At 36.7% G+C, this 17,575-nt stretch overlaps 1 protein-coding gene across 2 annotated transcripts in view; it reads left to right on the top strand.

The window, feature by feature from the left end:
• stxbp6 (syntaxin binding protein 6 (amisyn)) overlaps positions 1-17,575 on the top strand; it is a 96,213-nt gene that overhangs the window by 58,586 nt on the left and 20,052 nt on the right. The window contains exons 3-5 of one of the 2 annotated variants that reach the window (XM_028438778.1): positions 11,397-11,527; positions 11,681-11,846; positions 15,750-15,848. In XM_028438778.1, the coding sequence (XP_028294579.1) occupies positions 11,397-11,527; positions 11,681-11,846; positions 15,750-15,848 (396 nt within the window). The remainder of the gene's footprint in view (positions 1-11,396; positions 11,528-11,680; positions 11,847-15,749; positions 15,849-17,575) is intronic. The other variant, XM_028438779.1, reaches the window with a different exon arrangement.

Here is a 17,575-nt window from a genome sequence, read left to right as displayed (position 1 = left end):
TGTCGAAGTAGGTCCCCACAACGCCATCATGGCACAAAGCGCAGGTCGGATCCGGCTTACACTTCATGGAAAATAGTCTACGTGGTGTCAAGTACGTCCTATGTAAAAAGTTTAGATGTATCTGTTGGTGATCTGGATTTTTGATGATCTGGAGAGTAGAGTTCCTCATAGTCTCATTCAGTGGTAAAAAAGCAGACTTATCCCAATTAATCTTGTAACCAGATATGTCACTAAAGTTATTAAATATTGATGACAAATTAGGGATTGACTGAATATCCCCCACATACAAAAGAACATCGTCTGCGTATAAGGAAATGTGATGTTTCGTGCCGTTCATTTCAATTGGAGTGACTTTATCAGACAGACGAATAACTTGGGCCAGGGGCTCCAGAGAGAGCGCAAACAAAAGAGGGCTAAGAGGACATATTGTCAGCAGCAGTCCTTTACTTTAAAAAACCCGTTTGTCATAAAAGGCTGGAGTCTGCGGGCTAATAATTTAGCAAAGATTTTCAGATCAGCGTTCAACAGAGAGAGGGTCCTATAACTGGAGCATTCCTGTGGGTCCTTATTTTTTTGGAGTAATAATGAAATTATTGCAACATTAACGTCTCTTAAAAAGGATCCAATCTCTAGGGATGCCTGAATCATGTCAAACAACAAAAAGCCAAGATGATCCCAAAAAGCAGCATAAAATTCAGCGCCAGTCTGTGAAGTCCTGGTGCGAGGACTTCACAGTGGTTGATAGGTGGTCTTACCTCAGAATGGCCCCTATGTTTCTCTTTGGGGGGACGTTTTGGGGGGACTGTGGTCTCCACTTGGTTCATCTCGCTCAGTTACAATCACTGTGAGGTGACAGGTGAGGATTTGTTTGACGGATCCCTTGTGGTTCTCCTCTGTGATCATGGCTTGTACGCGCCTTAACATCTGCTCAGCTTGGAGATTCATGATGTCCAATGAAGTAAAAATCTGCACTTTTAACTGACATTATTGCTATCCTCAGGTCTAAAAAAATAACAGTTTATTGGAACATGCACTAAATAAATGCACTTTTTTAACATTTAGTCATTATAATTTATTTGTGTTTTTTTAATGTTACAGAATGTTTCCTACTTACATAGGTGGCATTGTTGCTGTCTTTAAGCATAAGAATCCTAGTATATTGCATTTTATTTAATAATTACACTGTTTTAACAACACCCATGAATATTAACTCTGTTATTGAGTTTGTTTAATGTTGAAGTTTACTGATAGTTTTGCTGATTTTGTTGAAGAAAAATCATACTTTATTGAACGTTGTACTTAATAAATTCACAATTTTAACATACACAGTGATTATTAACACTCATCTTGTGTTTGTCTTTAGATAAACAACAAATGCATGTTTACATAAGTGACATTATTGCTGTTTTTATTGTAAAGGATGGTGGTTTTAATAGAAGCCTTTTGTTTCAGAGTCTGCCTGTTTGACCATTTAGGTTTAATGTTATTAGCGTAGAAAGCATTGTTTTGATCTTCCTCACCATCAAAAGTTCTGCTGGGTTCACACCAGTGGTGGTACAGCGATTGGATCTGTAGCACATGGGTGCTATTATTGGATCCTTTTGTGATGGGATTCTCTTTGCGGTCTGTACTGATCTCTCTGCGTGACCATTACCTTGCGGATGGTGAAGGCTGTAGATAATATACTTAAAATTCAGCTGTTTTGCCAGTTCTTTGAATTTTACGCTGATGAATTGAAAGTAATTGTCACTTATCACCTCCTTGGGGATACCAAACAGCAGAGGTTGCTTTCAGCCTCTAAATAACTTAAGCGCTGCGTGTAGATGGCAGATGCAGCACCTCAAGGGATTTCAATTAACATCTACCTTTAATCTGCAATATTATAGTATTATAAATATAATTTTATAATATACATTTTATATTGTAATCAATATTATTCACAGATATCTCGTCCCCCACATTCAATGCAATTTTACCAAACAAGGTTCACCCAGTGTATAGAATACTAAGGACAAACCTGCTCAGTCCTTTTTGTAAGTTTAACAGTTATTGAATAATTTCTATTTCGTGGAGAGGGAAAATTAAATTGTATGATCTGAAATGCACATTTGGGTTTTTCTGAGTGTTTTTGTCATTTTTATTACTTGATTATCAAGACCTGCTTAGTAATTTATTTTATCTTATTATATTAATGCAGAAGATTTCTGTAAAAATACAGTAAATGGTGATCAATTGCTGTGAAAAGATGAAAAAAGTTGATGCTCAAAGGTGTGTTTATTTATTTATTTATTTATTCTATCTTCCCCATGAAGACAAGCAGCTTTCAGGAGGAAAGGAGCCACATTTACAGGAGCACATGAAAATTAGAAAAAAATAAATACATGTTTCTTTACACTTTATTAATAGAGCGTTTTTACTGTTCTAAAATATTTGATTGCAAGTTTAATGAAATTTTTTACGACATTTAAAGAGGAATAGCCCAAATTTTTATTGTTTTGGAAAAAAGGTCATTTTTTTTATTTTCTTTGGAATATAGTGTTTTATACCCATTTTTAATATATAAAAACATTTTGACTATATTGCATGCAGCGAAGTAGCTAGTTGTACATAATGAGCTTTGAGAAATATTTTACATGTATGTAGTAATATATACACTATTGTAACAAATTGTTTGTGTGCTCGTGTGTTTGCTGCAGCCAATCTAGGTCTCCCTAGGTCTCCCTTGAAAAAGACATTATTAATTTTAACGGGACTTCCTGGTTAAATAATGGTTTAAAAAAAATGTTGTGCCTTAAAAATTGATTTTTTTTAAAATGTCATCTTTATTTACTGTATGTTCTTGTTTTGTAGAAAGGCATACCGTATTTTTCGGACTATAAGGTGCACCGGATTATAAGGCGCACTATCAATGAATGGGTCTGAGTGGCTCTATTTTCAGACATAAGGCGCACCGGACTATAAGGCGCACCGGTTTGTTATTCTTTTTCTTATTATTATTAAGACGCATTAAGCGAAACAAAATAGTCAGACAAGTCAAACTTTATTCAACTCATTAACAATAACTCTCAACATTGTTCAGGTTTAACACATAAAATACAGAACAATACACTCACTTTTTCAGTTCAGTATGTTGAAGCACAGTACAGGTACATATCACTCCATGAGGCGCCTGACTACGGTAGCCCTAAAGTGCCAAAAATCCATCAAGCAGTGCAGCTTCATAGTTTACCAAAGTTGTACTAAAACATTTGACATATTAATTTCATACATAAGGAGCACCTGATTATATGGCGCACTGTCGATTTTTGAGAAAATGAAAGGATTTTAAGTGCGCCTTATAGTCCAAAAAATATGGTGTATATATATATATTTTTTTTTTGTAGTATAGTGAGTTTTTTTTGTTTGAGCCAACTTTCCATTGCCTTAAATGTGAGATTAGATTTTTTTTTAGTGGCTGTTTTATGTTATGCTATGTCACGCTTACAGAATCCTTTGAAATGAGTTGATCTCGGGTGAGTAATTGTAATTGGACAAATAACAGATTTTCTTTGGAGGCTGTTTGAGTTGTTAAAAGCTCAGTTGGCCTCAGAACTCAAATACGTGAAGGAGATCAGATCAAAGAAAGTGTTTGATTGTTAAAGGATCGCATTTGGACTCAGACTAGTTTTATTTTTAATTCCATGTTAAGCTATGATGCTGACATTATCGCAAACTTGCTTAGTATCTTTTGGATTTTGCTTGAGCTTGCAAAACAAATTTGAAAGGTATGAACTTTTAAAGACCTGTGAAGGCATTCTTGGTATTTGCTGCAGAATTGTTGAAGTTCTGAGATAAAGGCTTCTGTTGTTTGTCCAGTTTATCTGTTAGATGCTAGATTGTTTACAAATCCGGAGCTATTTTCACTGTGATTTTTTTTTCTTCGGTTTCCTTAATATTCTTATGAATCAAAGTTGCTATCAATTAGGGATGTCCCGATCCAATGTCTGACATCGGTCCAATATTAGCCTGAAAACAAATATCGGATATCAGATTCAAATTTCCGGATTTTCCAATTTATTTCATTATTTTTATTTTTTGATTCCTTTTTTATTTATTTTAGACAATTGTAGAATACTGTAGATATTATGTTGAAGATTGAAAATTATGTATCCAATTAGTTTTCTCATGCCTACTGTTACTGACTATTGTTTGATGTTAGAGTAACATCACTTGATCAAGACTTTTCTAACATTCCACACTACAAAATAAGTAATTATTATTTTTTTATTAAAAAAAGAGAGGAAAAAATAAAAGTATGGTGAGAGCTATGTGTTGAGTGTGACCAAGCTATGGTGATCCTCCGCTAATGGCACAACGGTTAGGGAAGCGGGCTTGTAATCGGAGGAAGTCCCTTAACCCTTACGTTGTTGTACGTTGCTTTGGATAAAAGCATCTGCTAATTGTAATTGTAATCTTGTAAAACCTCCATTTGGGAGACTAATGCAGTTGGGTTTTCAAGACAAGCAGGCGTGTTTTGATGTGAGACACTTAAAGCATTCTCACAATAAAACCCAGCAGGTTTGTGCACCGCTACAATGACATTTAACAAATATCCAAATAGTGAGTATGTAAATCAAAGTTTCTCGGGAAACCTTCTTAAACTTCAGTGAATAATGGATAGTTCAATGACCTTAGAGCAGTGTTGACAAAAATCCCATTTACAATAACTATTGTGTATTTAATATCATAAACATGTTTTCACTCAAGCTTTAGAGTATCAGGGACAAGTCACTTTAATATAATTGTGTTGTGCTGAGCTAAAAGTGTCTGGGTCTGTTGTCTGAGTAATTTGTGACTCAACATTTGTAAGAAGCTGCTCTCTGCTCTATGGCTGTTATTCACAATGACACTTGACACTTCACTATCGGTGCCTTGTCACTGCATGACCACAGTCGTTTCAGCAGAGGCCTTGTACACAGCACTCATCGTTTCAAACCCATGAATGTACTGTACAGTCCATTGTTGTAATGAGCTGTTGTCAGTCTGGCTGTTGTTGTGGTTCACTAGTGACAGCTTCTGTCTGACAATGACGATGTGGTCCATAATAAGTGCCGAGGAGCTGCTTTAAAATAGACCCATATTCATTGACTTAAGGTCACAGACAGCACCTCTGATAACAAAACACAGAATTCAACCCATTTTAACGTATGTTGAAGGTGATACATTAATATTGTTGCCTAATCAGTGAAACACTTTGTGAAATGTAGGTTTAAAGTGTTCAGAACTGGACAATTTCCTCAACTGTATGATGACAGTGAAGTACATTTATCTCACTTTTGATATCTCTGCTATGTCCAAACTTACTGTTGAAAGGGCAGAACCACTTCTAATCATATATAGGAAACTTGCATACATACTGTATTCCCAACAGGAGAAAGAGTGCCATTGACGTAATATTATATAAATGGCACGTTTTTTCACAGAGATTACTAAAAGACACCCTGGCTGAGGTCCCTCATCAATATCTAAGCTGTAATGTGATGCAGTGACCAACTGTGCCCTGAAGGTGGCAGCAGCGCACCTTTGGATGATAGTTTAGCCATGATGCTACCATTAGCTAAGGAGGGAGAAGCAGGGACGTGGGAGATTATGGCGCTATGAAGTAATATTATGAAGTATCCAGCAGCTCACAGCACTACATACTAACACAAAACATGTGTGGACCTGAGTGGATTATTGATTATGCTGCGATCGTGACATTAAACCATCAACCCGGGCTAAACGGGTCATCTCTGCGTGTTGGGAGGAAGAGGAAGTTACGTCTGTGTGATTGACGGGGGGAGGAGATGCAAAGTACAGTAAGCAAAACATTCAACTGTGAGCCAGATAGCAAAATAATAGGTGACATGTAGGTGGCAGTAGTGCACCTTTGGATGAGAGATCACCCGTGATGGGCAGAGCTCAGTGGGAGAGGAAAGGAGTTTACGAGACAGAAAAAGACACTACAAGAGTTGATGCTGAAGTTCCCAGCAGCTCAGTGTTGTTTTTGTAGTTTTATAGAAGGAAACCAATGTTGAGATGTCACTAGACTGAATGAGTTAAGTGCATTGCAAGTTCTAAAGAGAAATTCCTCAAGCCTAATCAAACTGCTTTTTAACTTTGCTTTTCATTAACTAGAAATTGTTAGCATTATAATCACATTGCTTTGTTGATTCAAACTTGCACAGGGCATACTATATTTGCTCACCGCACATGAACCTGACCAAGTGAAAAAAGCCTTATTTGCCAAGATATCCTTGACACATCTGGCTGAGATGGAGTCTGTGGGATTTTTCTTCGAAGTTGGACATAATAAATTATTCCAATAATGTTTTCATCTCCTCAGACTCAATTCCGAGCCATTTTTAAAGTTGTCTTGCGACAAGAAATGCAAGACAACCTTACTAAATGTATTGTTTAGTAATACACTGATTTTTGTAGGTGAACCCTTGAAAAACCTCATTATGATGTTTCCAACAACACTGTTTCTTCCCCACTATACAGTAATAATCCCTGAACTCACTATTGGAGTAAGTGTGTGGAATTTTCTGAGTATCTTTTGAAATTATATGTGGCTATGGAAAATAAATGGATACTCTACATGTTATATTATTTTGTAGCTTATTTGCTTTGATTGCTCTTCTCATATGACCCAAAATGCTGAAACTTATCACTTTTCTGGCTCTTGAAGAAGATGTTTGATAACCATCTGTGCTGGCTTGAGGTTTAGGACGTATTGTATTTAGGAAAGGTTGTTTCCCTTTATCCATGCCAACCTGGGTGGGCCTTATCCAAAGTCTGTTTCTTCATTCCTACAATAACTTTCTGTTTTCATAGCGTTACATTCCAAATTCCTCAAAATATGAGTGTTTGCGATTAGAAATACTCATCCTTCCTACGTGATCTTTGCTGTCATTACATCTTGTGCCTCTCGGTGCTCGTGTTTCTATCCTAATATTTCCATGAATGTAAGCTGATCCTAAGAATGTTTCCTTTGAATGGTACAGAACAAGCTTCCTTTCTGGCAGCAGCACTTGTTCACAGCCAAGCACAACAAGGGATTGATCCTGTTGAGGAAGTGAGAACATGTCACCATCAGAGTCTGAGAAAGGAGGCGGACAATATGCCCAGCATGGCCTTCCTCTGACAGGCAGACACACTCATATAGAAACAATGCACTCGGCAGACTTTCTGTAGACTCCTCTTTATTATTTTTATAAATTTATACATTAGATAGATTTGCTATTTATCTGTTGAGAATATTTCTGTTATTAAAGTTATAGCACTGTGACCATTCAAATTCAGAATTGTACAGTACAATGTACAGACTCACTGATGGCTTAATTTATCAGTTTTTTGAGGTATGTTTTTCAGTTTAGTACAATGACAGGAATTTATTTATTTATAGTTTTCTGTAAAATTTTGTCAGTGGCTTTGAAAAGATAGGAAGCCCTGATCTAATGTAGAAATATCCTCATCCAAGTACCAGGGCCTTCGTATATGCAGAACAGGCTGTGTGTAATTGTCGACATCTTAAAGGTCCAGTATCATGCTATTTTTCAACCATCTCCATTTGTTCTAAGAACCGCAACAACATAGTGATTGAGGTTTGTTTTCTGAAACTCGTCTGTTTTCTGGAGTTTCAGCCCTCTGAAAAGTCACTTTCAGAGCGCTCCTAAAAACAGGCCATTTTTTGGGTCTTTGATGCAGCTGCTTTGTTTGGCCACTGCTTCAGAGACAGAGCAGAGGAAAGCACAGGCGAGTGAAGAATAGAGGTTAACATCGGATTTTGATCCAAATCTGAACCTTTATAGAGGATAGCTTCCTATTTATCTACAGTACTGTATATTCCTAGAACAACAGGGGTTGTCAACATCTGGATCCGGAACCAAAACTGGGTCGCAGACCATTTTCAGCGACTCGTAAACAAAAAGCAACAAAAATCTAAAAACCTTTTGTACTTGTAAGTAAGTAATTTATTTATGCAGATAAAATCACAAAGTGCTGTACAGAATAGAGAAATTAAAACAACAGAAGCAACATCATAAAAGAATAATAAAACAAAGGTGCATTTACATCAACAGGAGCAACATCATAAAATGATAATAGAAATTTTAATCAATTTAACTAAAAGTTTTTCTGAAGAGCGAAGTTTTCAAATGTTTCTTAAAATAGTCCACACAGTTAAGCTCTGGGAGAGACTGGTACAGGTTATTCCAGAGTCTCTCTTGTCTCTTTTCACCTCTGAAAACAGAATTTTAGTTTTAAAAACTAATGGTAAAAGTTTTTGCCATAACTTGAGTAAAACGAGTGTTGACTGTTATGATAGTGTGACCGTTCCTTATTTTCTGTTGCCCTGATGTGATATTCTCCATCATCTCAACTAAAAACTTTGTATTTTAATTTATTGGTATTGAAGTTAAATTGTATCCTCAGTTTGGCTGGTGTGTGTGTGTGGCTCAACATGGTGTTAGTTGAGAATCACTGTATTATAAGAATCAGAATCAGAAATGTTTTAATGGCCAAGTACAGTTTTTAGGACAGTACAAGGATTTGACTTGGTAGTCGGTGCGCGAAACAAAAAACAAAGAAAACAAAGAACAAAGAAACAAACCAGCAACAATAATAATAATAATGATAAATATAAAGGATGAGGGATAAATAAAGGATAGATAGAAAATAAAGGATAAATAGGATATATATATATATATATATACAGGTGTAGTTAAGTCAATGTCGAGTATTTTTCAAATACATGTCCTATACTCTTATTTATTTTAGAGATTTGGCATCCCTTCCTTCCTGCAGCTGTCAGAGTGTATAACCTGAGCATTGGCAGCCAATCACTGACAATAGTCAGGAATTCTAATGTGTATATGTATACATTTGAAAAAAAAAAAAAAAATTGTAGATGTACTGTATATATCCTGTTTTATTTCCTTCTTGCAACATGTTTTTAACTCTTTCTATCTGTACAGGCCCATGTACATATACAGTATATTCCTATTATCTGCTGCTGAAACTTTGCAAATCTCCCCTTTGTGGGAAAAATAAAGGACCTTATCTTATCTTATCTTTGACTTGGTCACTCACTTTATCTGTTTAACATCATTGTGTTTGTCAAAATGAAGGAGTCAGCAGCTTGTGTAGGAAGAATCCCTCTTTTGTGACTGTTCCACCCTGAAACCTCAGGCCAGCAGTTCGTATATTAACTGCAGCTGTCTAAATGGATACACAAAGCATTACCAAACATTGCTCATCTCCAGGATGTTTGCTTACCGAGGGAATCACCTGTTGTAACATTCAGCCCTACCTATATTTTCAAAACTATTTCCAGTGGAGGGTGTGGTTGATGTGTGGTGAAATAACCCTGAACACGAGGGAAAACAGGATTCAATGCACCCCTGGATTTTTTTTACTGGATTTTAGTGGGATGAGCTAAGAGATTAAACCGAATCCGTTTTCCTATCTTAGATGATATAATGGCTAAAATAGGAGGGCTGAAATTGGGGTTAAATAAACAGGACAAGGGCATTTAATCCTTGTGAACAGCAAAGAGAAAAGTCAGCAGTGTAGATAAAAGAATGAGGTCGAGGACAAAATAATAATGTATGTTGTTGTCACCAGGCTGAAGATGAAGCTGAATGAAGCACTGTTTGCTAGCTCTTTGGATTTCAGTTTAACACATGAAAATGTTTGATTGATGCATCGGCACGAATTGTATCTCACTTAGTGTTGATCCTACAATAACAAGCATTGAAGTCATTGTTTACATTCTTAAAGCTGCTACCCCCGATAATTTATCCGATAAAATCATGGCCAAGGTTGAAATTGCTTCTTGGAAGTTTATTTTGGTCTCCACTGTAAACACTGGGTTTGTTGACATTTTCACACATTGCATTCTGGGATGTGGAAAGTCTCGGAAATGGATGCAAAGTGTTTTTAATTCATTTTGTTTTAGTTTGTTTTTTTGGTATTCTCATATCAGAATGATATAAAAAGACTTATTTGCACCAGTCTTTACGACTACATATCCCACAATACATCACGCAAAAATTTCAACAGTGTTTACAGATGAGATGAAAACAAACTTTCAAGCTGTAATTTCGACCTTTTTCCTTTATTTTTTATCGTAAATAATGTTTGATTGATTGAGTGTTAAAAATGCTTAACACTGCTTGAGAGCAAGGCAGGCATTTTGTCACTCAGGACAGTGTATAGATCAGTGGTTCCCAACCAGGGGTATGTGTACCCCTAAGGGTACTTGAACACATTGCAGGGGGCACTTGGAAACATTGATGAATCTATTTCTGAGTCATTTTTAAGCCTATTTCAGAAACTGTACATGCTCATCCAACATCTTTTCCACCCGTTGACAATAAACGGCATTAATGGAATAAACAATATTATGGCCTTAATATCCTACTAAATTGTTACTGACGTGTAATGCAAATTACTAAACATTGAGGTAAATATATTGTCTGATATACAATAATTGTAATGCACAAAATTGATATTTAGTGTGCGTTAAATGTACAGGTTGATATTTTCAAGCTATTTCAGAGGTCAACATGTTAACAACATGTAAATAAAACAATTACTAAATTGGGGTGAAGAAGGGGTTCTCCTAATCTGAAAGAGGCCTCTGGGGGTACATGAGGCAGAAAAGGTTGGGAAACACTGGTATAGATCGTACCAACTGCTTTTAACACATTTACGGCATTTCTGTAGTCTGTAAAACAAGTGAGGGAGAAACTTAAGATGCTGAAACAAAACTACATAAAACGTTAAAGTCCATCTAAAAGCAGACAGCATCCAGTCTCTGTTATGTTCATGGTAATAATTCATTGAATTGTTCATTCATTCATTTATTAATTCATTCCTTTATTTTTTTCATATATTGTTTACAGTAATGTGGGCTAAAGCAAAGATGTTTTAACAGCTGATTTCTCTTCCTGCTGTTACTCAGAAACTCTGGGACTTTAGGGTTGGTTGCAAGCAAGAAACGGTACATTTTACGCCAGTGGCAGATGTGTACGTTAAACTTCAAGTACCAAGAACTGATTGTTAGTAAGCGGCTTATGATTACAGTGTTGGTCTGTACATGTTTAAAGCAAGTTTTTTTTATCTGACGCTTTATTACTTTTGGCTCAAAAAGTAAGGAGTTTACTTTTGAAAGAAGCTTGTGTTTTTACCACCTACAGATCAAAAACATATGTTGCGACATATGTTGACCAGATCTGTTCAAATGAACACTATATCTACAGTCATCCAACAGTTGAAGTATACAAAATTACACAAAATAAAGAATTTCCCATGACAGGTCTACTTTTGTTCTCTTACTGATCTTACACTGTTTTTCTGTTTGTGTTATGCAGTGACCAACAAGAAGCCATCGCATGTATCCATTACAAAAGTGAAGCAGTTTCAAGGATCATCCGCCTTTGTAAAGAGGTCACAGTGGACAATCAACCAGCTACACCAAGTCAACGGCATTGATTCCAAAAAAGTATGTTTGTCTCAAAATCTATCCAACCAATATTTCTATGAGATTTTGCTCAACTATCTTGTTTTTTTTTTTTGGTTTTTTTTTCTGACATCTTGGCTGTTCTGTCAAATACTATGCACCCCTTGACATTTGTTTACATGTTCATCCTCTAAGGACTGTCCAGAGTTTGACATGACGTTCGACAGCGGCCTTGACCAATGGGTTGCCGGCTCAGCGGGGGAGAAGTGCACCTTTATCCAAATTCTTCACCACACCTGCCAACGTTACAGCTCTGCAAGGAAACCAGAGTTCGTCAACTGTCAGTCCAAACTGTTGGGGGGTAAGATATAGGACACCCTTCCAAGTACTTTGAGTTTAAAATGTTCTTTTACAACCTAAACCCCACTAGCAATCGACTCACCATTATCCCTGTGCTGTAAAACAGTCTGCTTTGATTGAGTTTGATGACGAGCAGTACCTGCTATGAATGGACATGTTAGTTTTGACCTGGGCTGAACCTTGGAACTATGTACAATACACAATTTCCCTCTTCAGGGGTAAAGGTTATCCCAGGTTACTCAAGGTGTAAGGAATGGTACATCTTGACAGTTTACTATAGTCCATAGGTTCCTTTAATACTTGGGTAATTCTCGATTTGGAAATATTCAGATCAAAGAATCTTAGAACTCTCAATTCAATTGAGTTTCATTTAAAATCTCTCCCTTTCTACATGTGTCAATCATCCAACAATCTAGCATTCAATAATAGTTCATAATAAGAAGGCCTAGCCTACATATAAGGCAAATGTTATGTAAAATGTACCTTTTTATATAATGCAAAGATAGATTTGTGAAAGCTGAGATCGCTTTTCTTTTGTGTTTGTCTTCTAAACAGAGAAAATCTCTGGCAAGCTGAACATGCCTTCACTCCACAATGAAAAACAAGCTTGTTTTGGTTCCAGGTTCACTTTTTTGCATTTTCTTCAAATAACCTATTTTATCTCTGCTACGGTTCGCTGTACCACACGCTATAGAGTAGATTTGAAACCGTTCTAGGCAACTTTTCATTGCCACGGTGCGTATCAGGTCTGGCCTCGTCCAGGTTGGGGGTCCGATCCCAGTATATATTTGTCTATGCGTCGAAGTGTCCTTGGGCAAGACACTGAACCCTAAGTTGCTCCCAGTTTTTGACCAGCACCTTGCATGGCAGCTCAGTGCCACTGGTGGCTGAATGAGTTGATATTGTAAAGCGCTTTGGGACTACTTCAGTGTAGGCATAAAAGCGCTATATAAATCAAGGCCATTTACCATTTAACTGACACACATCCAGAAAATTCTGAGATACAACACAGTGCATGGAGACACAAATGTAAAAATCCAATTTGAATTTAATCTCATCCCGTCTCATCAGTGTGAGGGGATATTAGTGGAGTATATGGGATTTAAGCTTCAGAAGTTGTTGTAACATAACACCTGAATTGGGGCTTAAACTGGTTTTACGGCACAGGAAGATTTAATATCCACTAAAAAAGATTTGCCCTGTTTGTGTTATTGGCAGCTTTTACTATAAAATTGATGCATTTAATTGCCTGATGTGTGAAACTCATTAACTGTGATGGCTCTTTGGCTCAATAATAACTAGTAGTAGCTTTAATGACATTGTATTATTTGGTAATAAATCTAATCAATCTTAACCGACCTTAATCAGATATTGATCCGTTTACCCCAAGGCTCGTTCGACCCTTTGTATTTTTCATTATTTTATTTTAGTTTTAAAAGTTTCTTCCTCATGTTGTCCATCTGCCTCACTTAGATCAAATTTAAACATATATCTAACTAGAGATGATATGAAAAGTATTATAGATAAATTAATGTGTAAATGCTAACTTTGTGAAGTATTCAAAGCAAATTGCCAAAATATATTTATATGAGCTAGGTGCATTATGTAATGAAAAGTGCATAATAAGAATATCATCTAATATGTGTGGGAATATTCAATGTTTTTATTGATGCTTTCTCTGCATGGTTCTCACAATGCTTGATTGAACTGCATTGACCGCCCTCCTACTCTGGAAAACCAGTCCATTTTTAACACTCTTTAGCTGACCCTGGTGTATAGTGGAAGCTCTGTTTGTGTAGGTGGGAAGGCAGTGTTGTCCACCTCCAGCAGCTCTAAAAGTCCCATATTGACTTTATGCCTTTTGATGGTATAATCAACCCAAAGACAGCTCAACTAAAAGACTAGTATATGAAAACTTTACTAATGACGATTTGGAAGCTGCTTATGCAATTAAAAGCCCTTTAAAAGCATGCTTGTGGAGGTCTGGAAATGGCACACTTAACGTTGGGGTATGTACATTTTTTTTGGGTTTTTTTTTTGGTCAAAAATTCATAATTATCTTATTATATTGTAATGCATATTGTAATCCAAAGTGTTCTGAGTAGACAGTTAATCTCTTCTCCTTCCCCTGGCACTGTAAATGAGCTTTAGAAATACAGGACCGTGACGCTGGACTTCACACAAACGTGTTGAGTAGGAACGCTGTCCGCGGAGTTGGTGTGTGCAGCGAACTGCGAGCGATCCACTCTCAGTGAGCACAGTCCGCTTTGAGTCAGAGAGAGAGAGTGACAGACGGAATAAATAGCTTATTAAAAATGATAGAAGGGGGAAAGTACAGACCCCATTCAGTCCGCCCCACATTAGAGTCAGAGAGCGAGAGTTATAACAACAGATGGGATAAATGGCTTGTAAACCTAAATTAAACATTATCTAAGGTGGAGACAGAGAACAGACGCATTTTATTTGCAATGTTGATGTGGAGTTTGTCTGCTCTGATCAGCGGGGCTCGGCTGCTTGTGTTTGAGCAGCAGCTGTGACTCTGACCCTCTTATTGTCCTCACAGCAGCCAGTGATGCGTGCTTTCATGTCTCTAAAACATCAGAAAACTTTCCAATAACACAAGATAAAGTTCCTACATTTGTTACTAGTCTCTATGGAGTAAACAGTCACAAAGAGTTCCATAGTGTGCGCGTGGGGGGAGCGTGGAGCGTGGCCTCACGATTCTACATACCCCAGCTTTAAGGAAGTGTGCAGTTCAGTCAGTGTATGTTTTGGTCAATGTTTTTTTTTTTTTTCTGTCAGGAAAGAATATAAAAAAACCCAAAAAAAAACAATGATCATTTATTTGAATTTTTAAAATTAAAAAAATAAGGCATGTTCCTTTATCAAGGTCGAGAAGTGACAACTTTGAAAACTGGTTGATTTTAATTAAAAAGAATAACACAAAAATAAAATGTTAAAAAAAAACGCCTATTTTTTCACATGGTGTGATCGGAAGTCGCTATTTTCAATGTAAAAGTATATGATGACAATGCATCAAGGCTGTTACAGGTGGTTGTGGTGAGCATTAAAGCAGAAGTAGGAATATTTCAAAATAAAATGCACAGATTTATGAAACTTTATTCTTTCCTTGCGGACTAGTATTAGACCAATACAGTTCGGGACCCCTGATCTAATTTACATTTATGTAATGTATTGCGTATCACTTTAAATATGCAATTTGAAAAGTTTATTTAAAGGCTAACCTGTTTTTTTTTTTTATTAAATAGTCTATTTTAGAAGCTGTACACACAATAGTTAAATGAAGCATAACATGACAGGAGGAAGGGAGAAGTTGCCAGCTCTGTCCACTCCAGTTTAAGTCTCACACCAGTGCAAAACAAAAGTCATGAAGCTGCTCAGGTGTGGGACCAAAACTGTGGGAGACACTGTCCACAAAGACAATGGTGAACGACAGTAGCGTCGAAACATTTGAAAATTAGATATCATGAAGTACTTAATATGGGTAAAATGTCATGAATTAATTTGCATTTAAAACGGAAAGTAAAATGTAATGTCAAAAGCTTTTACATTAATTTAAATGATTTATGGAGATCTAATTTCTTCTACTTTTGCGCTGTTATGTTAATGTATTCTGTTTAAACGCTGCTATGGGTTGATCCCAAACTATTTGTTTGTTATCTTTGATGAGGCTTGTAATTGGTTTACAAAATAATGATATTAGTGCCAACTTTGGTTTCTGTTCACTAATCCTCAGTAGTGTGTTTTTTAATCACTATTAATGTACTTGTGTTTGAAATTTACCAAACATTCATAGAGAACTAAACCACGAGTGAGTGCCTAACTCTGTATACTGTGACCTCTCAAAGCTGACACTGTAACTTTTGATATTTTTTCAATGCAGAGGACCAAGCGGTAGATTCAGTCTTTTCTCGTTGCAAGGTGTTTATGAAAAGAATGAGAAAAGATTTAGTTTCACATCATGGTCATCTGCTCAGACAAGGTAAGCTCCTAGAACGACCCTGAAAAACAAACACAACAAGTGTCCATATGAGGTGTTTTTTGTACAAAGTCAATAACTCATTCTAAGTGTTGATTGTAGGATAGTAACATGTGGGGGCAGCATTTTATTTGTTCTGCGTTTTTTTGTTCTTTTACATACTCTCGTGGGGCTTAAAATGTACAATACAAATTAACAAAGTGCTTTTTAACTGAGGCCAAAACTCAAAGTTAGATCTTATCATTAATACTAGTGCAGTGCCCGTAGGAAGTGGGAGATTAAGTAGCTTTTTCATGGATGGTTTACATGGAAGCTTTAATTCCTCTTTAAATCAGAATAAAAGTTAATTCATCTTTAAACTGACCTTGTAAACACTTACAGTGGGGCAAAAAGGTATTTTAGTCAGCCGCCAATTGTGCAAGTTCTCCCACTTAAAAAGATCAGAGAGGCCTGTCTTTTTCATCATAGATAAACCTCAACTATGAGAAACAAAATGAGAAAAAAAAATCCAGAAAATCACATTGTAGGATTTTTAATGAATGAATTGGTGAATCCCTTGGTAAAAACAGTATTTGGTCACCTACAAACAAGCAACATTTCTGGCTCTCACAGACCTGTAACTTCTTTAAGAGGCTCCTCCACTCATTACGTGAATTAATGGTACCTGTTTGAACTCTTTATCAGTATTAAAGACACCTGTCCACAACCTCAAACAGTCACACTCCAAATAATTTTATGAAATAATCGATTAACAGTATCATTGCAGTCCAAATAAATCCAACGTTGCACACCCTTGAACCAAGCAGCAGCCATGTTGAAAGTCTCAGCTCTGTGTGTCCCTGAACCGCAGAAAAATTTGAGCAACACACAGACAGACACACAGAAACAGACAGACAGACAGACAGACAGACAGATTTCTTGCTTTATAGATGGCTGATACATGCAGATTCAAATCTGACCAGATTAGTGAGGGTTTTATAAAAACTTTGATCTTCAATGTAAAATTATTATCATAATTATAACATTAAAATACTTTTTGATTTGTAATCTTAGCTCTGTTTTCTGTTCCTACAAATTAGAAAATAAATGCTTAAAGGTCCCATGTCATGCTATTTTTCGTCCATCTCCATTTATTCTAAGAACCCCCAAAACATAGTATTTGAGGTTTATCTTCCCAAACTCGCCTGTTTTCCAGAGTTTTAGCCTCTGAAAAGTCTTTCTGAGCAACACTACACAAACAGGCTGATTTGTGGCCTACTTATGCATATTCATGAGTGGGCGTGTCTATAGACAAGACACTGACTTCCTCCTCCCCGCACGGTGATGTAGGACCAGAGGACGGCCCGCCCACTCCGTAGCTGAGCTCATGCTGCTTTATAAACACGAGACAGAGCGTGGGGGCGGGGTGTTCGCCGGTACATACATAGACTGTAGAAAATACATACATAGCACTGGAGGCGTGGTTTCTCCATCTCAGTGCCGTGCCAAATTTGTCATCAAAGTGGGAACGCGTCATCAAGGCGTTTGGGCTCGCCCTGCAGTGAGAAAGGAGCAAATCACCCTCTAACTAACGATTGAGGGAATCAATGAAAAAAACACTTTGGGCATGTGTATGAAGCCTAAATAGCACTTTTATGATGTTTTTTAAAATTATTATTATTATTTTTTTTTTGTATAATTAAAATACTTTTTACTACTCTCAATTTAGCATTTAAACGTCATACAAAGTG

This window comes from Gouania willdenowi, chromosome 22 (assembly GCF_900634775.1).
Source record: "Gouania willdenowi chromosome 22, fGouWil2.1, whole genome shotgun sequence".
Lineage (NCBI taxonomy): Eukaryota > Metazoa > Chordata > Actinopteri > Blenniiformes > Gobiesocidae > Gouania > Gouania willdenowi.
Note: the sequence above shows the minus strand (reverse complement) of the source record. Positions and strands in the feature narration are given on the sequence as shown.